The sequence below is a fragment of the Cygnus olor genome, chromosome 8 (genome assembly GCF_009769625.2).
Source record: "Cygnus olor isolate bCygOlo1 chromosome 8, bCygOlo1.pri.v2, whole genome shotgun sequence".
In the NCBI taxonomy this organism is placed as follows: Eukaryota; Metazoa; Chordata; class Aves; order Anseriformes; family Anatidae; genus Cygnus; species Cygnus olor.
This window is the reverse complement of record NC_049176.1, coordinates 8,899,516-8,926,124: the sequence shown is the minus strand read 5'-3', so window position 1 is coordinate 8,926,124 and position 26,609 is coordinate 8,899,516. Positions and strand designations below refer to the sequence as shown.

The 26,609-nt window shown below is 55.6% G+C and overlaps 1 protein-coding gene across 3 annotated transcripts; it reads left to right on the top strand.

Moving 5' to 3' along the window:
- Positions 1–392: 392 nt before the first annotated feature.
- LOC121074207 (transmembrane protein 121) lies at positions 393–25,150 on the top strand. Of its 3 annotated transcripts, none has more exons than XM_040565999.1 (2): positions 393–525; positions 21,085–25,150. In XM_040565999.1, the coding sequence occupies exon 2, from the start codon at positions 21,556–21,558 to the stop codon at positions 22,492–22,494; it is 939 nt and encodes a 312-aa protein (XP_040421933.1). In that variant the 5' UTR covers positions 393–525; positions 21,085–21,555; the 3' UTR covers positions 22,495–25,150. The 3 variants fall into 3 exon arrangements, with proteins under 3 accessions (XP_040421933.1, XP_040421934.1, XP_040421935.1); XM_040566000.1 differs by lacking the exon at positions 393–525 and adding an exon at positions 6,473–6,720; XM_040566001.1 differs by lacking the exon at positions 393–525 and adding an exon at positions 20,444–20,546.
- The last annotated feature ends 1,459 nt before the right edge of the window (positions 25,151–26,609 follow it).

The window sequence follows — 26,609 nt, the reverse complement described above, 5'->3', positions numbered from 1 at the left end:
GCTGCTCGAAGCTGCCGAGAACAGGGACGGGGATCCCCAGCCTCGGGCTGCTCCCCACCTCCTGGGGATGGCGATCCCGGGGGATGGGGACAAATGCCCAGAGGTCTAGGACCAGCCCCAGCCCCAACGCCGGGGCCGGGATCCCGCAGACCGCGCTTCCCACCCCCGGGGTTGGGGATGCTCGAGCCAGGAGGGGCCGGGGCCGGGGCAGCGGGCTCGGGGGCGGGTCCCACGGCCGGGGGGCGGCCGTCTCTTCCCGGCGGGGGGGGGGGGGGGGGGGGGGGGGGCGATGGGGGCAGCCCCCCCGTCCTTCCCCAGCGCCCCTCCCCGCCGCCCGCCCCCAGCGCGCCTCCCGCGGCCGGCGGAGCGCGGCGCGGTGCGGGGCCGGCGGGGCTGAGCGGCGGGCGGCCGGGGGGGCTCCGCGGCCCCCGGGAGGGCTGGGGGCAGCCGCCCGCCCCCCCTGCACCGCAGCCGGCACCCGGATTTCCACGGCGCCGACCGCAGCATCCGGAGCGGGCCCCGCAGGTAAGGCACCGGTCGGGTGGCTCCGGCTCTGGCACGGCTCGGTTCCGGGCATCCCCGCTTGCTTTAGAGACCGGCAGCAGGAGGGAGGAAGAGGCGAAGCCTCTGTCGCTTTCGGAGCTAACTCGGGTCTGGGGTGCGCGCCGTGGGAGCTGGGGGTCCCCCAGGGTATGCCCAGAGCATCCCGCTGCTGCTCGGGGTGCTGGGCGCTCCGTCCCGCTGGGGAGGGTGCTCTGTGGTTAGGCCTCAGCTGGAGGATGTGGGAGCTGCGCCCCATCTCTGTCCTCCCCAGGGAACCTCAACTTCCCCCAGCCCTCCTCATGGTGGGGACCGGGGTGGGGGCTGTGCTCACGGGGAAGGATGCTCGAGAGGGTGCTCTCCGCGCTGGGAGCCCTTCCCTTTCACAGCCACAAGAAACAGTGTGGGAGAAGCAGCACAGCCTGGGGGTCACTGCCCTGAGACCCCCTGGGATGCTGGATGTGCTGTGAGTGCCACCTTCCCCTCTCCCAAACCTTCCCCCAGCGCGGATGCAGGCGGTGCTTGGGGTCCTGCTGCTGCTTTTCCTGGGCGAATTCCCCCGGGAGCTCTCCTGCGGCGGGCAGATCCCATCTGCGGCCCCTGCCCCCTTCTCCCGGCGCGGTGGCAGACCATCCCCATGCGTGGGGCAGCCGAGCTGTGCAGCTGAGCCGTGGCTTGGCGTGGGCGTGGGATGTGGATCCGCAGCGCTGCCGGAGCCCCTGCGGAAGTTGTGCTCAGCCCTGCGTGGCCCCTGGGCAGCGGGGTCGGGTGGTCCCCGCCTGGAGGAATTTGGGGGACGGAGTCCTGGTGCCGGGCACGCCGCCGGCACGCTCATCGCAGGGCGGCTGGCACAAAGGGGGTGTCCCCTGGGGGGGTTTGCCAGGAATCTGGGTGCCTCTTTAGCTGTGTGCAGTGGTGTAAGGGCAGAGAGGAGCCAGAACGCCTTCTAGATTATGGTGGGAAGGGGAAGGGATATATTCAGGATGAGCTGGAATTCCTGAGTTCACTGTAGTGTCCCCAGGGCCATAGAGATGCTGTCTTGTGGCCACGCAGTGCAAAATCTGGGTAGCACCATTCAGTGCTGTATCTGGCTAAGGGGGGACCCTCAGGATGATCCCGGGAACTGTCAGGTGGTCCTGAGCCCACCGTAGTGCCCAGACCCACCCTATCTGCCTGAGGCTCTTGGTCCCAGGGTCCTGCACAGCTCCTCGGTCTGCCAGCACTGATGCTATACCGGGCTGCGAGGGGAGGGATGCTCATCCATCCCTCTACCCCACAGCCACCCTGCACGGGCAGCACGTGCCCTCTGCCTCTCCCCCGGGTGCCCGGCAGGTGCAGAGGGTGCCTGTGCTCGTCTGCAGGAACGGAGGTGGATGCAGGGGTCTCATCTCTGCATACAAAATCCTCCCCCCCAGAAATCCCCTTCTCCCAAGTATCCGTGATGTCGGATGAAACAAGCTCGGATCCTGCAGTTTTAGGGCTCTCTACAGGTTTTGCAGCAACTAACGGTAGACCAGGCTGAATATAAAAAGGGTTTTTCTCTCGTTCCCAATGCAAAGCTTTTGCCGTCAGAATGAAAACAGATGTTGGGCTGCCTGCTTCAGCCAGTTTTGCAGAAAACCGCCTCTGGTTAAGACGCTGGCAGTACTAGGATTTCAAGCACCATCCTGTTTACCTCTGTGCCTTCAGAGCATAACCGTCCTTAACCTGCCCTGCCTGTGGCACAGCTGGGGTTTGCCCGAGAGGCGCCCGAGGAGCTCTGCAAAGGGAACCCGGGGGAGCCTGGCCCCGGCTCCCTGCAGCTGGAGCAGGTGGTGGGGTGTCCCCAGGAGTGCTGGGGACAACCTCACACCCACCTGGGGGGCAGCACGGCTTGCTGAGTTATTCACCGCGCAGACCTCGGGAGGGAAGGCTTTCCTGTCCCCGTTCTGCTTTAACGAAGTGACAGATTGCTGCCGCTGCCTTGCTACGTGCCGCCTGAGAGCAGAGCCTCTGCGGTGGAGCTCAGCATCCCCTGCTCGCTGCTAACCCCCTGAGGGTGGCTGGACGGGGCAGGTCCTGTGCCAGGTCTGTAGGGGCGCGGGGCTGAGCCTGCTGCGAGCAGCAGTGCGGCCGTGCCGAATTGGAGCTGGCTGGGGCGCTCGCTCTGCCTTCCCGAGGTTGCTTTGACAAGTATCTTGGTGTGTAAACGGGGATTTCTTCAAAACTTCTGGGAGGAGCAGCTGGCAACCGAGGCGCTATGTGGCAAAAATGTGTGTGTGTGTATTCCAGTCTAAACGGGAAAGGGAAAACATCCAGAGTTACGGAACTAATGCAAATCGAGTTGGCTTTCATCTCTCCCTGCAGCATCCTCTGTGGAAGACATTTGCATTTCCCCAAAGTCAGTTCTTCCCTACCTGTCCCTCCAGCAAACCCGGAGCCATGGAGCAGGGGAGTGCCTCACAAGATTTGGGGCATCTCTCCGGACCTGGAGAGAGGTGAACCCAAATCCCCGGGGAAGGGGAGCTCTTAGCCCAGGGCAGCAAGGCTGGGCAGGCAGGGGATGGTGTTGGGGGCATGAGTGGGGGCAGCAGGGGCTCTGTGCCCACCCCAGCACACGTTTGGGGTGCTGTCGGGTGCAGGATGGCCTGGCATCACCCCGATCCGACGTGCTGGAGCCCCTCTGGCCCCTCCTGACACCCCTGGGGCAGGGATGTGCAAAGCGCTCCAGATTTGCAGGGAAGCCTCCATCCAGCTGGGCAGAGCCACGAGCGAAGCAGGATTTCGTGAGCACTCCAGCAGCAGCTATTAGCTATGCTAAAAGGATTACCAGCTCTGCAGGACTCATCAAGTGTTTAAAACACAACTCGAGCATCAAAGGCGGCTCTTACAGGCTCACATTTTCACATCAAGTAACTCTGAAAATTCCTATCCAACTTAATTAAAACATCCTCTAGGCTCATTAAAAGCAGAAAAACAAAGGCTTTTTTTGCTTTCCTTAAGCACAAAGCTATTTTTTAAGTGAGGAGTTTACAGAAAAGTATGCAGGCTTCTTTGTAAAAGAACCACCTTTGTTAAAGCCTCCTATCCCCAGACCACTGTGTCTGATTAGCTCAGGCTTTCCAAAAAGGAAATAAATATATTTTTTTTCTTTTTTTTTTCCTGGCTAGGGACCACAGAAGAAAGATGAAAAAGTGAGAAGAGCTTCGTAGAGAAAGTTAGATAAGAGGGTGGGGGAGTGTCAAAAGCAGACCTATAATGGGAAACAAGCCACTGAAGTGCTGGGGGAAGTACCTTTCATGCAGCGTGCCACGTACATGCAGACCCCTTCCCAAGTGAGCACGGTGGAGCATCCGACCCTCCTGGATGCTTCTTTTGGTACCTGGGCAGCCTGGCATCATCCCCACCAAGTCCCCTGGGCCACCACTCACTGCTCCTGCTGTGCCCGGTCTCGCTGATGTTGGGTCTGCCCTGGCTCCGGCACGCGTCCTCCTTGGCACTCGCCCTCCTCTCCCTGCCCTGGGTCTTTATTTCAGGTGCCCTGGGGAGCCTTAAAGCACACCAAGAGGTTTCCAGGAGCTGGCTGGTGATACTGGGCACGTCCAACACAACGTGCAAGCCTCAGTAAATGCTGTTGTGATAGCTGCGGGGGCCTCGGATGTTTTAGCATTTTATCCCATGATGTTAATTTTTGATGGGTTTGATCAATAATGAATTAGCATCCAAAAAAAAAAGGATTGAGAGCATTAGATAGCTCTTCTCCTTCCTCTTGTTTGTGGGTCAGTTTGATTTCTTCCTCTTCAGTGTCCCGTGTAGCCAGAGGGTGCCTGGAAGGGCAGCGCTGACAAATGCCACCGGGAGCAGAGCTGCCTGGGCTGCGTCTCGCTGAGAATATCTGCAGCACGCTTCGCCTCTGTCCTTCCCACCTGGGCATTTCTTCTTTTGTGGCAGACAGCAGGACTCGAGCAGAAAACGTCCTGCCCCTGGGGACCCCCTGAGCTGGCCATGGGGCCACGGAAAGCTGCAGCCGTGCAGGGCTGGCTTCGCTGCTGTCTGCTAGCGAGGGGCAGTGCCTGGTGCCCTTGTGCTCAGAGCACGCTCGGGATGTGGAATGCAGGAATTAGGAGTAGGCAGGGTTTTTACATCAAGTATTTATAGCACCTTCCTCTCTTTGTGTCTAGACATAGCTATAAATGAGGGAGAGGGCTATTACCTAGGAATAAAACTGCTGAAACCAGCCCCGGAGAGCTTGTTGCTGTATTTCTAAGGAGCTGGGAGATTCCTTATGATGAATGTAACCATACCGAGGGCTGTAAACTCGCCGCAGCTGGGTACTGTGTCAGGGGACACACTTACAATGTCCCTGCCACTTGCAGCACGGACCGAGCATTAACCATGGTCTCTCCCCAGCCCTTGGCTACTCCTGGGGCCGCTGCTTGCTCACTGCTCTCGGGCCCAATCCGGCTGGCTCCACCAGCTGCAGCGGCACAATAAAACAGCCCAGCGATCGCCGACGTGTCGTTTGTCATCGTGGGGTGGAGGAGAGGAGAGGCAGTGAGCAGAGCCCTGACCATGCAGCTGGCTGGGAACCCGTGCCTGCACTCCCATGCCATCACTGCCCTCTGTGCTGGGGGAACACCTGGAGCCAAACCCAGCACCCCCAGTCCCCATCCCACACCTGAGCTGAGAGATTTCATGCTCAATAAATAGTGGGGGAGAGGCTGGGAGACTTTTCTCGATGCAAATTCCTCTCTCTGATCCCTGCTCCCACCACATCCAGCACGGCGAGGTCCTGGTCTGTGCCTAAGGCTTTGCAGCGCTGTCAGAATACCAGCGCAGGTAATAAAGAAGAGGATGGACTCCCTGGACAGATGCTATAAAGCAACCTGCTGACGTGCTCCCGCCAGCGGCCCCAGTGGGAGCACAAAGGCAGCTCGTCCTCTCTCAGCTCAGTCGCCTGTCCTGTGGGATCTGAGCGGTGTGGCAGGGGCTGTCCCTGAGCCCTGGGGTGTCACTGCAGGGTGAGCAAGGGAGGGAAAGGCTCGGAGCTGGAGCTGTGGCCGGGTAGTGCCCCCCGCTTTCAACACCCCACGTTAGCTGCTGGCTGCCTTCCCCGGCTCCATTGCACTGCTCAGTGTCTCTCTCCTTGCAGTCCTTGGAGCCACTTCCAAACCAAAACCTGTTTTTCTGAGCACCGACCTCTCAAATCCCAGGGATTTGGGGTTCATCCTCTCTTCCCTGTGCATAGCTCCTGCATAGAGACAACACCAGGGGTTGAGCCCCCTCAGGCAGGACCGCAGACCTCTGGACCTTGAAGCAGGGCTTTCATCGTGCTGTGGACGCCCCTTGGGATGTGTGAATTACCCTTCCAAAATTCTGCCTCCATCAGCATGGGACCAGCTGGGGCTGGGACAGAGGACTCCCAGACATCCCTTCCTGGAGCTGCAAACATCTCAGTTTGCCTCTCATCATAAAAACCAAGCGGACTGGGCATGGAAGCACAAAGGAACGAGGAAAGGAGTGTCAAAACCTGCGTGCAAACCGCCAGCCTCTCTGGTAAAGTGAGCACAGCGCGGCTTAAGTGGTTCCATGGCACACGGCGAGCGCCCCGGTGACCCTGTGATCAGTTTGTTACTGAAATCCAGGAGGATAACTGCCTGGTGAGATAAAACCAGTGCTTGTCCACTCAGGAACACGCTGCAGAAAAATTACAAGGTGTGCAGCTGGTGATTGAGAGACAAACCGGGGAAATAAAAGGAGCAAGGAGCATCTGAAGGCGGCTAACTGCCCCTACTTGATTTTAAGGGCATATCTGTTTTTCCTCAAAATGCACTAATTCCCCAAAATGCACTAATAAATTATTCCTGGCTCTTTTAAGGGATAGTGACCTGATTGCTATCGGCTGGCACAGGAGCTGGTTGGGGCCAGGCAAGAGCTCGCCTGCCTCTGTGGTGCAGCACCTATAGAAGGAAGCACGCCCTCACCCACCTGCCTTCCCTCTGTGTGTTTTGGGGCCGGCAGGGCAAAACCCCAGATCCCTGAGGATGTCTGTGCTGGAGCTTCCCCTGCTCCTCCGTGCTGGCAGGGCTTCTCCCCACATGGAGGAGAAATGGGCCTCGTAAGTACCCAGGATCTATTAAAAGCTGCTCTCGTCTGCCTCCACGAAGAACGCCGTTGGGAATACAGCGACGCCTCTTGGATGTGAGTAAATATTGGCCTTGAAGGAACTCGCTGATAATGGGAGATAAGTTATCAACAGCTGCTTAACCTAATATTACTGCCGTACAAGATAACGCGGAGCTTTTGCAAGAGGTTAATAACTGGATGGGGAATCCATCACCACATACAAAGCCACCTGACAAAACGCGGCCTTAATTCTTCCCCTGGAGCTTTATTGGGGCTGAAGCAGCACGTAACGAGGAAATGTGCTCATGGGTCAGGCTGAGTGCGATGCTGTGGGGTGTGAGCGTGTTCCCCTATGGTTTTAGTTCCTCCAGAGCAGAGGGGCCAGCACGGCATCGTCGTCTGCAGGGCTCTCCTTGCTCCTAATGAGGCTTGTCCCCTGTGCTGGGGTATGGTGGACAATCCACCAAGTCCTCGGTGGAGGCTGCTGGCAGGAGCTGGGTTGGCTTTTCCGTGCTCCTGGCTGCTAGCCCCTGCTTTATCCAGCAGACCACATTGCTGCTCGGCAAAGCTGGCTGCAGATGCTGGGATGGCAGCTGCAGCCTTATTGATCCCTGTGGGGATGATGAGCCCAAATGAAGCCCCTTGGGAAATCAGCATGGAGCATAAAAATCTGGCTGCAAGGCAGAGGCCTGGACTGTGACAGCTCTGCAGATATAAACCTGTGTGAGAGCCCAGCTGTGCAGGGTGTCCGCAGAGAGCCACCTTTGGGCTCAGTGCTGCTGCTGGGGATGCATACGGACATCTCCATGAGCCCATCTCACCTTTCCCTCCCCATAGCCAAAGCATCTGGAAGCAGATCCGGATCCTGTACCTATGGAGGGGAGAAGCTCTCAGTTCCCCTGGTTCTTCTTCAGGCCAGCCCTATTAAACTGTTTGTAACATTACCTGCTTAGACAGGCGCAGCTCTGGGGTCTTATTAGTCCCTCCAGTTCAGAAGCTGACTATCCTTCATATGGCTTTATATGGCTTTTTTCTTTTTTTTTTTTTTAATTTTTCATTTATATGTGGCTGCTTCCCCTGAACCTTTCCCCCAACTCTATTTGTGAGCCATGCAGTGTGCAAGCATCCCCTCTCCCTCCCCACGCAGCAGGCAGAGCAAGGCAGCGAGCAAACTGCCGGCTCCTGGTGTCTGTACCAGTTACAGACCCTCAGCCTGCCCTGCCCTGGGACGGCTTTTTGCTTCCTTGCAGGCTGGTTTCTGCAGCAGCAGCAGAGGCAGGTGATTTAGGTGAGCTTTTCCGTACCCCCCTCCTGTCGTTGCCCTTTATTTGCATCATGAGCTTAAATGGAGACTGATGGGCACTTCGTTATTAAAGATTTTGAGCTCCCCAGCAAGGAGCCCCTTCCTCTCCTTCCTCCCGGGGGCCCCGCTTTGCCGTCACAGCGATACAATCGCTGCCTTGTTCAGTCCCAGAGGGAAGGTGATGAAGCCCTTGTTCATTAATGAGAAATCAATCTTGTGATTTCTTTGGGTTCTCCTTTGGTTTCTTAGCTTTTCTCAACTTTGCCACGTAAGTCATCACAGGTTTTCGCCTCCCCTGGTGCTGAGTGTGCTGGTTTTTGGCACCCATCCTGCCTTGTGGCCGAGGTCCTGGTGGTCCCGTCCACGCGGACGTGCTGTGTGAGGTGGTGATGTGAGTGAATCCCCTGTGCCCCGTGTGAGCAGGCCGGGCAGAAAGCCTTGCAGCCCTGTGCAGACCGTGCCTTGAATGCACGGGAGGAGAGGAGTGTTGCTTTGAGCTCGTCTTCACACGCAAGTGAATTTGTAGTTTGAAAACTGTGCGGCAGTTGATTTCTTTGGCAAAGGCGAAATAAAACAATACGGGGAAAAAATAGCAGAGGAAAATGCAGCAGCCTCCATCCATCAAAGGAGGAGATGTTGAAAGAAGGGGGAGAAGTGGCACCCTTAATTTGGATTCTGGTTTTACAAGCCTGAGGTCACTGAGCTCAGGTAGCACGGGTCCTGTTTTGGGGACTCGTTGCTCTACATCAGCCTTCCAGCTGCCCGGTGTCAGCTCAGCACCAAACCGGAGCTGACCAAACCTCCTCAGTTTGAAAAACTGCTGGAAAATTGGGTTTGCAAGTGAGTGGATGTGACTTTACGAGGCACCTGCCTTCCTCGGTACCATTAGGTCGTTCAAGATCAAAAATCAGAACAGAGGTATTTGGGCCTGAAATCCGGGCTTTGGCCAGAAAGAGCTGTAAGAAGGGGGCTGCGTTTGTTTGTGAGGGAGGAGGCTGCGTCGTCCCCGTGCTCCAAGGGGGCTTCTTCCCAATGCCCCCCAACCTGGGGCAGGTTTCTGGGTGGCTGAGGTGAGGAATTACTGCTGAAATACCGGAGGGACCGGGTGAAAGCTGCCCGGTTGGCTGTTACATGGAGTTAGGCTGATGCTTTTGTGTAATATTTCACCTGTGCTTTTGTAACGGTGTGTACCCGTGCTAAATCCCTCTGGTGGTCTTTTTGCATCGTTTTGTAGTGTTTAATGCAAGGTGCCTGCCAGCTGTCAGGCTTCATGGGCTTGTCCTGAGAAATGTACAGGTAAATCAAAAAGAGGGGGGCCCGTAAGGGGCCAGCGTGTGGCACAGGGTGTTATTTATAGGCTTCTCCGTGGCGCTCATCACCATGGCAGCTACGAAGGTTGGTGCTGGCTGCTGTGGAGAAATGCCACGGATGTTTTTAAGGAAGCACGTGTGAGGGAGGACGTGGGGCTGGCGGGATGTGCATGGGGATGGGGCAGTGGGATTTAGGGAGCCCTTTGCCTGGGTGATGCCAGCTCGTGGGGACGCTGGGGGTGACACCAGTGCCCTCTCTGCTCGGGGCTGGCCCGAAGCCTCGTCCTTCTGGTTTCCAGCCTGAATCTCTTCCAGCTCCTCCTCGTTTGTTCTTGTGACAGCGCTGCCCTTCGTCTCACGCAGCTCTGCTCCCTCGCCCACGTTAACGCCCGGCTGCGTTGTGCAGCGCTGCCCCCAGCCCCTGTCTTTTCAACTAAAACTACCCGATTCCTTAGCTTGATCCTGATTCCTCCACGTACCTGGCCCTTTCTCTTCAGTCTCCATCTCCTTGCTTGTGTCAGGTGTTTTTCCCCTCAGGGTGCCCCGTCCCAGCCTGAAGACCCGGTACTTTCAGGCCAGTCCTTCAAGGGTCCCTTTTCCTGTGAGAACAGCTTTCTACCACCCGGCTCTTCCATCTCCCGTGGGGAGCTGGACCCCTTTGCTCCCTGGCTCCCCTTGGTGATGGACCTTTCCTTTTCACGATACAAACACCGTATCCCCATGATGTTTGCAAGGCTTCTTAATAAAAGCAAAGTGCCTGTGCCAAAGGCATTCGGTTAAAGACTTGCAATAAATACACACTGGGAATTTTATTTATTTTTTTGGAGTAAAAGGGAAGTCACAGGCTGTGCCGGAGCTTACACAACTGCTCCACTAACATTTACTGCCTGCTGCTGGTCCCCCAGACTTGGTGGGTCCTGCTCTCAGCACTTAGCCCACGTGGCTGATGAGTGCTAGCAGTTGGTGCAGGGCTGCTTCTGGCTCCTACAACTCCATTCAAGAGCTCTTCTTGCACAGCAAATACGTAGGCTCCCTTTTTGCTCCGAGACTTATATGCTTATTAAGCTTTCTGCAGCAGAAAAAAGATTGCCTGGCGATTCAGCCTGCTGGCTAGGTCATGAATCCGTATATATGTTATGAATGGCAGCGGCGTGCATGTGCCCTAGGCTTTAGCCAATTGTACCAGGCAGTAATACACGTCGGGATGAAAATAAATCTTAATACCAACTGCCCTACGTGAAGCAAGTGCTTATTTTACATAAAAACTAATTTTAGGACGTCGGGACTGTAGCCGATCCACTTTATCTCCCCGTGACTTAGCATAACGACGTATAGCTTTGCATATAGATATGTGTTTGTATACAAGCTCTTTTTATGATTTTTTTTGAACGTAAGCATCCCAGTTACCCTCTCAGTCAGCAATCACTCTGCTCTCCAGTGATCCTTTTCTTCCCTGCATAGGTACAGTCGTGCCAGCGCAGGCTCCCAGCCCTGCGATATTAACATATTAATATTAATAACGCCATTATAATTGAGGCTGTTTCTTTGGGCAGCAGTCAGGAGGCGCCGAAGCGTGGCTTTAATGCTGGTTTCCAGCAGAGCTGGGGCCAGCACGAGCAGGGGGCTGTGATGGGACACAGGGCAGCATGCCCCAGGGGTGCTGGAGGGAGCGAGCACAGCGGTGCTGAGCTGCTCCGTCAGACCCGCAGCCTCCAAAAGCGCTGTGACAGGGGATTAAACTGCTTGCACGCCCTCTGATGCCCACCGGCAGAGTTCGGGGAAGGCCAGAGATTTCTAGGGAATGCTCTGAGGGATTTAGGTTGTGCTCAGGTTTTAAAGTGCTCTGGGAAAAGTAGCAGAGAGCTTTGCTTTTCAGAAAAAAAAATAAATTGCTTTTCAGCATTTTGCTTTCCTGCCTCTTCCCTGTTGCTGAGTGTCTGAGCCCATTTATGCAGCTATATTAACTTTCAGTTCACCTTTAAGCGGGGTTTCCTTCCCCTGCATGCTTTTTTTCCCTATTCCTTGCCTCATGTCACTGAAATCTGCAGAGCCTCCCTGCTCTGCACAGCTCCGGGTGCCACCGGGGCAGGACTTCCAGCTGCATGCGATGGAGATGCTGCTTGTGGCCACACAGTCCTGGATGAGGCTTGCAGTGGTGGCAGGCTTATTTATTCCTGGTTTAGCTTTGAACCCGAGCCTTGTCTCTGCCGTGCTTTGCAGATGCATTTTGCAGGGGCTGGGTACAGAGCTGGTGCCCCCGGTTGTGTTCGCAGCCGAAGGGCAGCAGGCTCCCGGCTGGCTGTGGCGCGGCTCTGGCTTGTGCTGGAAGCCAGCGGGAAGCGTCTGGCACTCGTGGCTGCAGAACAAGGCTCTAAACGAGAGCCAAGCAAATCTTACAGGCTCTGGAGCCAGCAAGCGAAGCAAAAGGCACGGGTTTGGATCGCTTTTTAAAATACTGCTGTGATCATGAAGCCACACGTGAATAATCCATCTCAGGAGACCCAAACGCTTGGGGCTGGCTCCAGCGGTGTGTGTGAGGTGGTAACGTGCTGCAAAATGCCTTGAAGAAGCACGTTTCCATGTGCAGATCCCGGAATGAGGGATGCGTCTGGGTGAGGTCTGCCCCTGCCAGGTGGCACGGCGCGGAGATCGCACGACTGCTGCTTGGTCAGAGGATGGTGCTTCCTGGCAGCACTGCGGGCCGGACACCTCGACCCACTGAAACGTTCTCAAATTTATAAATCAGCTTCCTGCCACAAACAAACACCCTCCTACTTCCAGCCTCAGCCAGCCCCATGGCTGCAGGGGGGTTGGCACCGCTAGTGAGGGCGCAGGAAGGGTTGGCTCCTGCAGAGCCCCCAGATCAGACCCCATCTGCATGAATTTTCCTTGGCATGTACGTTCTGCGATGGACCTGGGAGCATGTTTTATCCGAGTTCCCTCATCTTTTGTCTTCAATTTAAAAAGTTAGGATCTCCTGTAATTGCCTCTGCGCTCGCGGAGGTCTGGGAAAGGTAAGAAAGCCCCGGTGGCTCATTGAGCGCCTTGTAAGTGTTCTGCCTGTAAGCAAAGTTCACCGCCTTACATTATAAAGATATTTAGGTTCGATTCTGTGCTGGGGTGATAATTTTACGAGGGATTTTCATACCTTTCGGATGCAACAGGCAACGGATCATTATCTTTTTTTACACTTAATTGCTTTTATCATCCCGAATTATTCTGCGTTTAATGATAATAAAGCACTTCTGTTGGGGAGGCCAAGCGCCACATATGGTTTGCCTCAGGCTGCTGCAGCACAACTCCTGGGTATGTTCTGTGGTCCCGTGGGGATGGCAGAGCTCCCGCAGCAGCTCGCCCAGCACAGCCCATGGCCGAGGGTGCTGGGGAGGAACCGGCCACTTTTGGCAGCGGCTTGTGCCCATAGAGCTGGGCTCAGCTGGGTTTTTGGGGCAGCCTGCCTCGCTGCAGCCCATGGTTGGACACTCGTTCCAATTTTTCGGGAGTCAGCTGGAGTGCCTGGGATGTAGGAAATCCTTTTTCTCCAGCAGCCTGCTTCCTGCCACGCTGGGCTAGCACCTCTGCTGCTGGCAGCCTGGCTTCAGACCCAGCAGCAGCTGTTCCCTTGTTGTGCTTCCCTCGGCTCTCCAAGAATGCCATTTCGGGTGGCCTTCTGCAGATTTTAAGCAAGGGAACTTGTGTTGTTCATGCATTATTTAGTAATTCTTTGGAGATGCTATAAGCCCACTGCTGGCATCGATGGACTCCTAGTGATGCTTATAAGCTCATCAGCAGGTGCCATAATTGATGGCCATTGATAAGCCGTCTGCTGACCCGGTGGGCCCCACGAGAATTGATTAACTATTCGTTAGAGCATCTAGAAACCGCTTATGAACCTTTTACAAACTATTTATCAGTGAACTAGGACCGGTTTATCCATCACCGTTCAGGGCCTTACAGCGTAGGGGAGGAGGGGAAAAAGGGGCCGGAGTTGTCCTGGCTGGTGGTGGAGAATTTTCTGATGTTTTGCAGTCTGTTGGTTTCGCTAAGTAGGGGCTGGCAAGCGCCCAGCAGCAGGTTTTTAATATACTATCGGGCTAAACTTAGAGAAGAGGATGAGCAGGCTTGCATGTTGCTTTGCTTCCAGCAGGCTAAGATTAAATTACCCATCCATTTTCCTTCCGTGAGTATGCAGGAGGATGCAGAGCCAAAGGTAACAGCTGCCAGCAAGAGGCAGTTGGCTGCTGGATGCTCTCAGGCAGCGCTCCGATTCCTGGTGAAATTGGGGGTGGAGTGTGAGGCTCAGGTTCAGGGCTGGCATCCCAGCACGGCCCGAGCATTTTCTGTCTTCTGCCACTTCCAGTGCAGGAGGTGAGGGATGGTGGAGAGGCAGTGCTCAGTTTTGCCTTCATAAATCTTTTCCACGTTCCCAAAAATAAAAACAAAATTGTGCAGTGATGTGAAAAATGCAGGTAAAGAGAGGAGGACGGGGGCCTTGTGGCTGCTTCTCCTCCTCTGCTGGGATGGGTGATGTGGAAAAGGAGGGCGAGGGTGACTGTCGGGTGCTCTCCATGGGGACTGCGTGTGCCAAAACCTCTGCAGGTTCTGTGCCCGACCAGCGTTTATTGGCAGGACCTTTCCTGACGCGTAGCATTTGTACCCAAAACCAGAGACTTTCCCTGGTGGTTCCTGCCGAAAATATCGATGCCCCAGCTTCAGCATGGGGAAGATGGCACGCTCCCCATAAAAGCCCTCGGGTAACGAGCTCGTGAGAGGGAAGGCGAGCAGTGCTGCCCGTGCTGCCCGGGGCTGGCTGCCCACCGAGACGTGCCGCTCGACACGGAGGGGCCTGGCTGCTGCTGGGAGCTCGCGCTCCCCGACCAGGAGCTGTGGTAGAAACTCCCCACGTGTTGACAGAGGAAATGATGCCTGTAATGGGATCTTAGCACCTACTATCACTGCTAACAGTCCGGCTGTAATCTCGCCCGCAGCTGATGCTGTCTAGCGAGAACAGGGATAAGCGATGACTTGGGAGGAGATGGCGAGCGTCTGTCAGCCGCCTGAAGCGGGGCAGGTGTGGCTCTTGCAGGAGCTTCATTCTGTCCTTCCTCCTTATCTGCTCCTCACTGCCAATGCTGAGCTGTGCGTAAATGGGACAGACGGGGAAGGAGGTCCCAGCTCTGGTGGTGACACTGCTGACCTGGTGTGAGAAGGAAGCAGGAGCCTGGTGGAAGGAGCAGCGGGGTGTCCCAGGTGGTGCTCATCTTTGTTATTCCTCCTGAGAAGCCCAACCATTTCGCTATTTTGAAGTCAATTGAAAGTTTAGCCGCAGATGTGAGGGGAGGAGGAGGAGGGTAAAATGGCCGTGGAGAGAAAGGACAGCTTTTCCAGGCTGAACAAAGCATTTCAGATTGACTCCTAGCCATTCTTCACAGTTTTTTTATTTCACTGAAAAACCCAAGTGCAAATAATTATATGGCGGTCAAAGAGAAATAATTTGTATTGGATTTTCAGCCTAACCACTGGACCAAAACTAACTTGTCGTTCAGACACTCGCGGAGGAGCGATGCTCACCCTGCCCTGCCCGGGGATGCTCTGCATCCCACCTGTGTGTCTCTGGCCCCATTCTCCCTAGCAGCCTCAGGGCTCCGAAGCCAGCCATGGTTTTTGGGTGCCCCTGGCACCCCAGGGCAGGGCTGGCAGCGACTCACGCTGATACGTTGGTGGTTAGTACGTGAGACCTGGCAGCAGTGCCTTCAGTGGGTTGTGGTCAGCAGCGGGAGCGCTTCCCATGCTCAGTGGGATTTAAAAAATATTGAAAAGAATCAACTGCAAAAGTTGTCAATTCGGGGCAGGTTTCCCTTTTTAAAAACAGGTCCCAAAATAGCCATTTGGGCTCAGTCTCCATTGCTCATCCTCTGAATATCCCCTGCCCCTCCTGAATCGCAGCGGGGGGAAGAGCAGTTCGTAGTTCCCCATCCCTAAATAGCATCTTTTGGGAGCCGGCTAAGCTGCAAAATGGATTAGATTTGCCTTACAGCTCTGTACACAACAATTTCAGACTCGCGCAGGAGTTGCATCGCCTTTCCAAGCAAAACATTTCCCGTTAAGCCCCTCCTGGTGCTCCCGGGAGCTGGGAACACGGCTGCGGGGAAGCAGGGTGCTGGGCATCCAGGAGCAGACGGGCGCGAAGGGGTTCTGCATCCGCAGAGATGCCCGGAGCCAGCTTTTGAGGCTGGCAGCCAGGTTTAGAATTTTAATGATATCCTGTGTCCCACAGCCTTTCATTTGGGGAGAAGCTGCTCTAAATGACCCATTTTTCTTAGCATAATGATAATCATTACCAAGAGGAAAATGAGCACTGAAGACTGGGACAGACGCGGGCACCGAGGAGATGGGGTGGCTGCTCCTGGCTGGCAGAACACTACGTGGAGAAACAAACCTTTTGTTCTTGGAAGGAATGTGAGGACGCCTTTGAACATGCATGTAAATTTGTAACAAATAAGTCACCACGGCTCGAAACGGAAAGCAAGGGAGAGTGGCCATAAATATTTTATCTCCTTGGCAATGAGCTCCAGCGCAGCAAATTGCCACATCCTCCTGGGAGAGAGGCTGCTGCTCGCTACCGGGTGGGGATCCTTCCCGTGTGCTGATCCTCAGCAGGGGTTTCCCTCCGCAAAGATCAATTTTTCACTTTATTTGGCAAAAGGCTTTTTTTTTTTTTTTTTTTTTGGGGGGGGGGTGGAGGAAGAAATTCATTAGCAAAGAAAGCCTGAAAAACCTACAGCTCATGCAAACGAACAGTGTAATCCAAGCAGACCCGGGACCAAAGGGGCAGAACAGCCCCCCACGTGTGGGTGCTGACCCTGTGGGGATGGGAGGCTTGGGAGCACAAATCCTGCACGCCGTTAGCCGTGCTGTAGCTGATGAGCAGCGCGTGATCCAGCGCGGGTGATGCTCGTTTTGAAGATGATGAGACCAGAAGCCTTCGCCAGACGTCCCGCTGGGAGCTCCGGCGAGCGCACGTCAGTCTGTCGGGCGTCTGCGCTCACGTTCGCAGGAGCAGGCACTGCCTCCCCGAGAGGGAAAGGGATCTGGTGATGGCATTTTCAGCTTCCAAGCATGGCTGAAACGTGCAGGCACCGGGGCCCAGAGCAGAACAGGATGCTCTGTGGAGCAGAGCCACCTGCTCCTGTGCTTCCAGGTGCTGGAGCGAATTTGGAGAACGAGGCTGGGCGATGGCTTTCCATGCAACCTTGGAAGTCTTCTCCTGAAGGAATCAGAGGTGCAGGATGTGCTGTGGAGACCTCAGGATGCAATACAAGGCACCTCACCCAGTGCCCAGACTTCAGGCCCTTCCGTCATCAGCCGCTTCTGACCACGGTGTTCAAGCATCTAAATAATTCAATTAGACATGACCCAAGGAAAACCTATAGCATATAATTGATTGGGAGAGTGAGTCCTGATCCCAGGTAATTGCTCTCTTCTGGAGCAGCCTGCAGCAGCCCCGTGGCTGGGCTCATATGCCAGGGCTGTAGCTGGTTAGGTCTGTGAGTGATAGAAGTCTGGTCTCTGGGTGCTGCAATTGAATTAGACACCAGCAAGACAGATTTTATTAGATTTATTAGATGGCTGGTAGAAGGAAAACTGGAAAACAGAGGAAGAGAAATGTCTCCCTGGCGACCTCTGGGCTGGCATTACTCTTGCGCCGAGCCGAGATGGGTGAGCTGTTTGTCTCCGAGGGGATGTTGGAGCAGTGGGTGGCAGCATTGCCCCCGCCCCAGAGGCTGGGACGTGTGTAGGGTGTGGAGAGTGGCCCCGAGCTCGGTGTCTGTGGAGGACCAGCCGTGTGTGCCTTTCTGTCCTCCCGAGCCCGGTCAGCACCGTGGCCCCGGCACGTCACCCTGCGGAGTGTCTGGTCTGCGGTGGCACCCCCAGCCCCCCGCCGTGGCTCAACCCTAATTTAAGACCAGACACGTTCATGTTTGTCTGCTGGAGGATGTGCCACGGGGAGCTCTCTTTCTGCTAAGAGCTCTTGGTGGTGAACTATTGCCATTGATAATTAACAGCGGGCCAGCCTTGCCAAAATAAATTCACTGAGTGCATGGCAAGGCCAAGTTCCCTTCGTTTTGCAAGTCACCCACCGTTTCTCCCTTGCTTGCTGTCCCCTGAGTTGTGAGGTGAGCTCTTCTGTGCTTGAACGTAACAAAAAGACACGGTGTTCTCAGTGGAGCCTTTACTAGGGGGGTCCGTAGATCATTCAGGCTTCCCTTCACCTCTCAGGGTGAGGACCACCCCGGGGCTTTTCATGTTGAGAAGGAGGAATTTTCCTGGTCAAGGTGCTTATAGTCTCAGCCCAGAAGATTAGCAGCAGGCTGGGTGTCACCGCAGGGTGAGCCCTGATGTCTCAGGAGGGGCTCTGTCCCAGGCAAGCCTCCCATGAGATGCAGACGTGTGGGAGCCAGCAGGCACTGCTGGATCGGTGTCGCTCTGCTGGGCTGGGCAGGAGCCAGGCTGGAGCCAGCAGACGCGCTCTCCTTCCATCACCGTCACCAGCTCAGCTCCTGCCCTTCCACCAAAGCAGCCGGCAGCTGCCTCGTGTTAATTACAAGCAGGACCATCGCTCTTCATCAAAGGCCAGCCCGGAGGCAGCAGCAGCAGCAGGCTGCCCTTGGGATGCTCCGTGTGCTGCCCGTCTCCCACCTCCCGAACCCCTGCCAAGGGGGTGCCGGGGGCACCGCTGCTTCTCTCCCGTCTGTCGCTGCCCAGGCGGTGGGGAAAAGTGGTTGTATGAGGGCTGTGCGCTGCTTCCTTTTTTTCCTTCCCCCTAACATCAACAACGTGAGGTTATCTGAGGACCTGGCAGTGAACCGTGCGTAAAAGTGCAGCCCCGAGCCCCTGAACTCAGAGCCAAGCTTTGTGCTCTGCTCTGCCTTGGGCTCACGCTCGCCTTTGTGCCTGTTTGTAACTCAGAGCACATCGAGCCACCGGGCTTTGCTCGCAGGTGGGACTCACAGAGCAGCTTGGTCATGTCTCTGTAGCCAGGAAAATGCCAGCAGAGCTCCAAGCTGGTGTTACGGTTGTGTATTTTAGTTTGGTCGCCTTTGCAAACGCAGCTTCCAGGTGTGCCATGCACCCTGCCTGCTGGGGAAAGAGGGTTCCCCCTGCACCAGGTCACCGTGCAATGTGCTGCACCCCAGGCACCAGCATGGCACAGCCCCGTCAGCTGAAAACAAGGCGTCCTCCCCACCAGGGGGCTGGCAGCAGGACCTGTGGGCACTGGGCGTTCCAGCCCGGGGGGATTTGGATGCTTTTACTCATGGGGTTTGGTCCTGACCGGAGTAAAATCACCTGACTTGGAGACACCAAGTGATTCCTCTAAAGAAACAGCATGTTTTACTGGGAAAGCAGTAAATTGTTTTGATGGCGTTGAAGGATAGTATTATAATTTTTACATTTCTTGTACAAGTCAAAATGAATCATTTACCTTCTCTAAACACTATGTTTAAGCACCTGAAATGTCTGAAAAGGGCTTTATTTTTGACACATCTGTCAAACATCACCCAGCTGAGCGTGTTTGTGAGCGGGGAGATGTTCCCCACAGCTCCAGGCACCAGGAGAGCCCCGGCCAGAGCATCCCTGGGGCGCTGAGCTGAGCGCGCGTGGCCGTCGAGCTGGAGCAGCGAGGGGATGCCGTGGGCACCAGCACAGAAACAAAGCTGTTTTATTTCTCCCTCAACAGGCAACGGTTCTGATGCTTTCAGCTTGAGCTTCTTTTTTGGGAAACGAGGGAGAAAGGAACCCTCCAAGGGGGTTTGCTGCACGGACGCTCTCGTGGCTGCAGGCAGGAGCTGGTTTTGTCTGCCAGCCCTGCTGCGCTGCCTATTCTGGGCAGGGTCTGGGAACAGTTTGCAGCTCTTTGCCCGTTTCGCTCTGCCTACACGGTAAATTATATGTAATCATTAGCAAGTGGGCTGTTTCCTCCTTCAGACACAATTAGTGGGCAGGGCCCAGAAAAAAAAATATCTTCCTCAATCTCATTTCCTGCACAGGATGCACTTGAGATGCCTGGGAGGAGGCAGGGACCAGCTGCTGGCTGCAGAAGAGAGCCCAGGGCATGAGCAGCTCCTTGGCCAGTGCCCAGAGACTGCCTGGGGGGCAAACCCTGGCCCCCCCAGCCTGAGGTTTGGGGAGGGAAGGTGGCAGCAGGAGGGTTGGGGACCCATCGAGGTGTCCTTGGGGACATGCTGGACAGCACAGGGCACCTTGGTTGTGACCTTTGGAAAGGCGGGGGGGGTGTGCTGGGCAGGACTTGGTGCAGCAGCACTGCTGAAGGACTAGCTGAAGGGGAGCTCCAGATTTACATCCAGGAGAGCTGGAATAAATCAAAGCAATTAAAGTGCAAATGAAGCTTTAAGCAATGCGGCATCCTAACTACCTGGGAAGAGCGTTGTGTGTACTTCTGCCTCGCTCGCTCCCTCTTTTATTTATAGACAGAATTCAAATCACATAAGTAATTAAACTAATTTGCCAGGTAGGGCTGGGCTCGGGGAAGTGCCTGCGGGCATTAACGAGGATGCCTTTTGACAGCGGCTCCACCGCCCACAGCAGCCCTCAGGGCTTGCCAGCGGCCGCTTGCTCCCCACTCCCTGCGATGGGCTCTGTGTGTGGGGACAAATCCAGGCCGTGCAGGGTGCCCAGCGGCCAGCAGCGAGCACAGGGGATGCAGAAGGACACGGTGCTGGGTGCTGAGGGCTGCGTTGGTGAGGGTTGCACTGAGGGTTGAGGATGCTGCTGCACGTCCCCTGCCTCCGGGCACACACTCACCCATGGGAAAGTCGTGCAGGAAGACAAACGCTGTGTGTCCTTGTCTAAACAAATGTTTGCCTCATGTGTGCTCCCGTGGCTATCTGACAAGCTCATTTTCTTGTTTATCCAGCAAATTTCTCAAGTGTTTTCTGAATGTCATTTAAAAATTATGACTCGGGACCTCCCCGGTAAGGACTGCTTTAAAACTACCTGCTAGTTTTTGTAGTCCTCTGAGGGGAATTTCAGAGACCTCCCTGTTTCCATACAGACAGGGCTGCGAGCGGTGGGGAAAATACCAGCTGGAAAACAAGAAGAGCTCACACTGCAGCAAACACCTGGAAACTGTTTGCAAAAGGAGAGAGAGGTGCTCAGCCCCAGTAATACAGGCATTAACCCGAGGGAAAGCAGAGCCTGAGCCCTGTGATTGAGCTCAGCCCACAATCCCCTTTCTCCTCTCCGAAAGGTCACCATGACAAATGAACGTGCTTTTAAACCCATCCCGGGCTGCCGTGAGTTGTGCAGGGGCTGAAGGGAGAGGAGGGAACCCAGTATTTGAGCTTGGGTCTGCTGGAAAGTCTGCTCGGCACAGTGAGGTCCTTGGGAAGAGCACGTGGTAAGGGAGGAAGAAAAGGAAATGCCCCGTTTCTTCCCTCTTGAAAGACCGAATTTATCTGGAGTTATCCATCCCGGGCTGTAAATCCCCCATAAAACTTGGCACAGGTTTAAAAGCAGTCGGAGCAGAGGCTGTATATTTTTTGCTGGAAGCCTGGGAAGGAGCGAGGTGAGGGGATGGACGGTGGCTGCAATTCTTTAGGTTCGATTTCTTCCCTTCGGCCTTCATCTCCCACAAAAACCCGCTCTGCGTTACGGCACGCACAGGGCATGGTGTTGGGTGCCCGTGGGGGGAGCCTGTGCCTGGCAGGAGCAATGTGAGCAGTGCCCAGGTCACATTGCAGGACTGGAGAAGCTGGGGGGCTGTTGCGCTTGACCCTAACACCCCTTCTCCTCCATCTTTTCCAGAGTGACGGGATGGAGGGAGGCACACGCGGCCAGGCACAGCAGGAGCGCACGGTGTTCGTCGCGGGCACTGCACAGCCCCACCGGGAGCAGTGTGGAGGTGGTTCCCCGTGAGGACACAGGGACACCCACTTCCAGGACTGCCTCCCCTTCTCTCCCCCTGCTCTTCCCTGCTGCCCGATTGCCTGCCACATTTCCAGGGATCTGCAGGAGGATCCGGGGCTGGGAGCCAGGAGGTTCCTCACTGCACAGGGCTGGAGAGCGCGACGGCGATGGGGATGCGGAGGAGGGACCCTGCGTGAGCCCTGGCTGCTGGCGACCGACTCGGGGCACAGCTCACTGGGGACAGGGCTGCAGGGGCTCCTCGGGGTGGGGACAGAGCCCACGGTGCCCAGGCTGGCTGCTGATGTCCCCCTGTGCCCCACCAGCAGGACCACTCCCCTAGTGCCGGCGTGGAGGCTCGCTTGTCTCACCATGGTGCTGCCGCCGCCCGACAAGCGCCACGTCTGCCTGACCACCATCGTCATCATGACCAGCATGGCCTTCATGGACGCCTACCTGGTGGAGCAGAACCAGGGGCCCCGCAAGATCGGCGTCTGCATCATCGTGCTGGTGGGGGACATCTGCTTCCTCATCGTGCTGCGCTACGTGGCCGTGTGGGTCGGGGCCGAGGTGAAGACGGCCAAGCGGGGCTACGCCATGATCCTGTGGTTCCTGTACATCTTCGTGCTGGAGATCAAGCTGTATTTCATCTTTCAGAACTACAAGGCGGACAAGAAGAACCTGGAGACAGTGGCCAGGAAGGCCCTGACCCTGCTCCTCTCCATCTGCGTGCCGGGGCTCTACCTGGTGCTGGTGGCCTTGGACAGCATGGAGTACATACGGACCTTTCGGAAGAAGGAGGACTTGAGGGGGCGCCTCTTCTGGGTGGCCCTCGACCTGCTGGACATCTTGGACATCCAGGCCAATCTGTGGGAGCCGCACAGAACTGGCCTGCCCATCTGGGCGGAGGGGCTTATGTTCTTCTACTGTTACATCCTCCTCCTGATCCTGCCCTGCGTGTCCCTCAGCGAGATCAGCATGCAAGGGGAGCACATCGCCCCCCAGAAAATGATGCTCTACCCCGTCCTCAGCCTGGTCACCATTAACATCGTCACCATTTTCATCCGGGCCATCAACATGATCCTGTTCCAGGACAGCAGGGTCTCCACCATCTTTATCGGCAAGAACATCATCGCCATTGCCACGAAGGCGTGCACCTTCCTGGAGTACAAGCGGCAGGTGAAGGAGTTCCCGCAGAACGCCATCGCCCTGGAGCTGCAGCAGAACTCCCTGTCCCACAACCAGACGGTGCACAGCACGCAGGTCATCCCCCACGAGCCGTCCCCCGCCAGCGAGATCCTGGACACATGACGGGTGCCGCTGCCCAGCGTCGGTTCAGACAGCCCCCGAGGAGGGACGCTGCTGCTCTCCTGCTGCACGGGGTGAGCGCGAGGGACAAATCCCAGCAGCGAGGGCTCTTGTGGGCACGGAACACCAACCGCGTTGTAATTGAGCTATGGAGGGTCCCCTAGACGTCTTCATCTCAGGTATAACCCTAGGAGTCCTCCAGAAAAACCAAATGAACTTGCAAAGGACCTGAACCAGCCAATCCTCTCCCTCCTGCCAAATTTTCCCCTCCGAGCAAGGACCGCTGAGGGTGTGACATCCCTTTCTACTCCTCCAGCACCTCACCCCGACTCCAAGCCTGGACCGAAGATTTTATTACCGGAGGCCTTTTTATGGCGTGGGGACAGGGCCCTGGGTGCAGGGGCTGGGGGGAGGGCGGGCGTTTGAACCAGTAAATCCCATGATTATACGTGTCTCTTATCTCGAATGGTCGTGTTTACAGTTTCCTATTTATAATCTCCCCGGCACCACTGTCCCCGCAGCGGGTGGCAGCGAGGACAGCCCTGTCCCGGCGCTGTCGGGAGCAATACGTGCCAAGCCGGAGCCGACCTAATACTGGTGTTTTATGGATTTCCTTCACTTCAGATGACTCAGCACAATATTTCTATTTTCGGGAGGGTCTCTCCGTCCCTCCCCCTGGTGTTGCCATGTGCCCGCCCTGCAGCCCCCGTCTCGTGCCAGCGCCCGCAGGCACCGAGGAGGACGGCGACGATGCCTTTCACTCCGGCATCAAGCGTTTGTAAAGAGGGCTGCTTTCCACAGCTACTATATTTTTAAAAGAAAATATTTCAAATAATAAAAAAAAAAATGCAAAAAATGCCCGGGAAAGCGGTGCTGCCCTTCGCCACTGCTCGGGTGGCGGAGACCAGGGGATGTCCCCAGCCTGGGTATTTGGGGACATCCCCCCTTCTCTGCCACCCGAGCCCTGGCAAGGGGCTTGGTCCCTGGGCAGAGGGGTGGGAAGCGAGGGCCAGCGGGACAATAAAAGCCCAGTGAGAACAATGGCTTCGTGTGGTCTCTTTTCTGCCAGCATGGGGAGGGAGGGGGCAGCACGGGAGGCAGCTCACGTACAGCCCAAACCCCTTGTCCCCTCCTGTCCCCAGGTGCTGTGCCAGTCGCTCACGGAGCAGCAAAAAGCTTGCAAAAGCTGAAACATTTGTCCAGCCAAAACACTGCCCCAAGGGCAGCTCTCAGCTTCCTTGGCTTGGGAAAAGGGAGACAAGCAGTCACACTGCATCTCCAATGCACCGAAACAGGATATTTTTGCTTTTTCTAAACCAAGCATTTCATTTGGAGAAGACCGGAATAAAATGCCTGCTGCTGTTTACATTTTCATTCTGCATTTTCTCCTGGCTCTGCTTACTGGATTTGACCTAGATCCACAACTCATTTTAGTCTCCATCTTTTCAACCTGTCATGATCTGTCCAAAATGTTTCACGCAGCCCTGCTCCAGCCTTCCAAATTTAGGAGCGGCACATCGCAGGGCTGTCAGGCTCCCCCCGGACACCCTGTCACCCAGGGGTGACATTGCGGAGGCTCCTCTGCTGGGAATAAATCTGCTGAGAAATAAAGCAGCGTCCCTGCCAACAACCGTGAGTTTGCAGGAGATCTAGCTGGCTGGAAAAGTTACTCCCTCAGGAGGGAGAGAGCAGGTGATTTAAAAGGTATTAGCAGGAATTAATTAAATCACTAAATTATTCTGCAATACCTATGGAATTGCATATTGCATCTCTACTGGTGCCATTAAAATACACATGATTAGCACCCGTGCAATTAACTCCCAAGTATCTAATAACATTCTGTTACTCTTTCAGGTAATTAATTTACGAGCCTTTATGGTACAGCTCCTCCCCGGCGCCGAGCACAGGGGGGCCTGCAGGTGCTCGCAGTGCCCTGCAGGTGCCGGGCCCCTGGGAGGTGTCTGCGTGCCAAGTGCTTCGTCTTCCCCCGCCGTAACCTCTGAGCAGGCCTGGGAATCCCCACGGGATGTGGGCCTGGGTGGCAGTGCCCTGGCTAACCCTGGTGGCATGGGCAGGGAAATGAGGGAAGGTTCCCAAATGGCCCCAGAACACGGCTCCGCAGGCACCGCAGCGAGCGGAGAGCCCGGCTGGCTGCGGAGAGGGCTGCTGGGCGGTGAGAGCTAAATTACACCTAAATAGGCTGGGGACAGACAATTCTCAGCTCTCCGCTGTGCAGGTGTGCTGGCAAGTGGCTCCTCTGTGAAAGGAGGACGTGAAGTGAGGTACCCCCAGACCCGCAGGTCTCCCCATAGCTCTGAGCTGCTGGGAAGCGCCGTGCTGTACTGTGGGGAGGGCTGGAAGCTGCCGGGATGCATTTCATCGGGCAGGTCATAAAGGCAGGCCATTCCCTTTTATTGCAAACTCCTGTCCCTGGCAGGGTGCTGCGTGCCTTCCCCACGCAGTGCCACACGTCCCAGTGCCACCCAGCGCATCCCCACGTGCCATCACCCCCACCCGCATACAGGCAAGTAACTTATTTCATTTTATTTTGTTAAATCTGGGCTAATTTGCCAAGCAGGATGAACCCAGGCATTCATTTCTGCCCGCCCCAGACTCACCACACTTCCCCAGCTCCAGCCAGAGCTACAAGAGGAAGGGAGGCAGGTGCCCTGAGCTCCGCTCTGGGATCCCTGTCCCCCTGCATACCTCGGCTCCATGCCCTGTGCCAAAAAGCTGGAGTTTCTCATTAATTTAATCCAAACTCTGAACGCCCTGGGTTTTTCACATGGGTCTGGTTTCCATGCCTGGCATCCTTGAAGGGTAATATCCATTTAAGTCACTGATTCACGCGTGCTCATTTAATTTCACCTTAATAAAGATTTTATGTGTTTTTGACATGTTCAGCGCCTCAAATGTATTGATCACAGCAGCCTGGAGAAACATTACGACCATAATGTCTCAGGAAGCATTAAAGAGACCCTGGCAAGGTATATTGATTGCCCTCTTCTGCAGTTCTTTGGAGACAAAGAGCAGGCAAGGGGAAGAGCTGGCATTGTAGCGTGTTTCCATGTGAGCTCCCCCGATGTTACAGCATTTTGTGTGTGCGCGAGGCATTTGCAAACACATCCCTGCGAGTTCTTTGTTGGGATGTGAAGAAGCAGGGGGATCCTTGTGGAGATGTCCTGTTGCTAGAGCTGGGAGGGGTCCTGAGGGGAAGAAAGCTGCAGAGAGCAGAAAAGGCAGCTCCAAGAAAGGGGCATCACTGGATAAGTACGAAATTAAGCGAAGCAGATGCCCTCATCCCCCGTCACCCAGAGGAGAAGCCCTGGGGGCTGGGGCTGTGGGGAGACCTGGCCGCAGAGCCTGCATGTCCCCCAGCTCCTCCCAGAAAATATGTCCCCAGCATCTCTGCAAAGCTGCAAACTCATTACAGCCATGGTACACTAAGTCCAAAGGAGATAAAAATTAGTAGGATGATCCATTGCTGTGGTTGGGAAAGCGCTCGAGACAGGAGAGGAAGGTAATTAGTGCCTCGTGGCCAACAGCTAGGTACACATACACACTCCAGTGGCCGCTGTGCAATCACCTGCCCAGCTGCTAATGGGAGGAAGTTTTGAAAAGGCAATTTAGTAATTGCGGTCGTTTTCCTCCAGCCCAAGCAGCAGTGACTTCTGTCCGAAGGAGACTCGAGCTGCCGATACACACACGTCTTGGTCCTGGGGGAGCAGCGGTGGGGATGGAGCTGGACAGAGCTGTGGGGCTGAGGATGCTGCGGGGCTGAGGATGCTGAGGGTGCTGTGGGGCTGAGCACAGCAATGCCTCCTCTGTCCCCAGCAGACATCTCAGCTCCCAGGGCTCTGCACATGAAGCTGGCTCTGCCCAGCAGAGTCAGAGCCACAAGCAGAAAAAGGCACTGTTCCCTTCTTGCACTGGTGCCAGGCAGAACTTAGTATTCAGAAACTGTTTTCAGATGTTTCACTTCACAGCTGGCGAACGAACTCGGGGAACTCAATAAACCTCTGTGTAAGAAATTATCTCTCATTAATCTTTCTGGTGAGTCTGGCACCTGGAATAGCATAAATCTTTACCTATATGTACCAGGACACGGGGGAACGGGC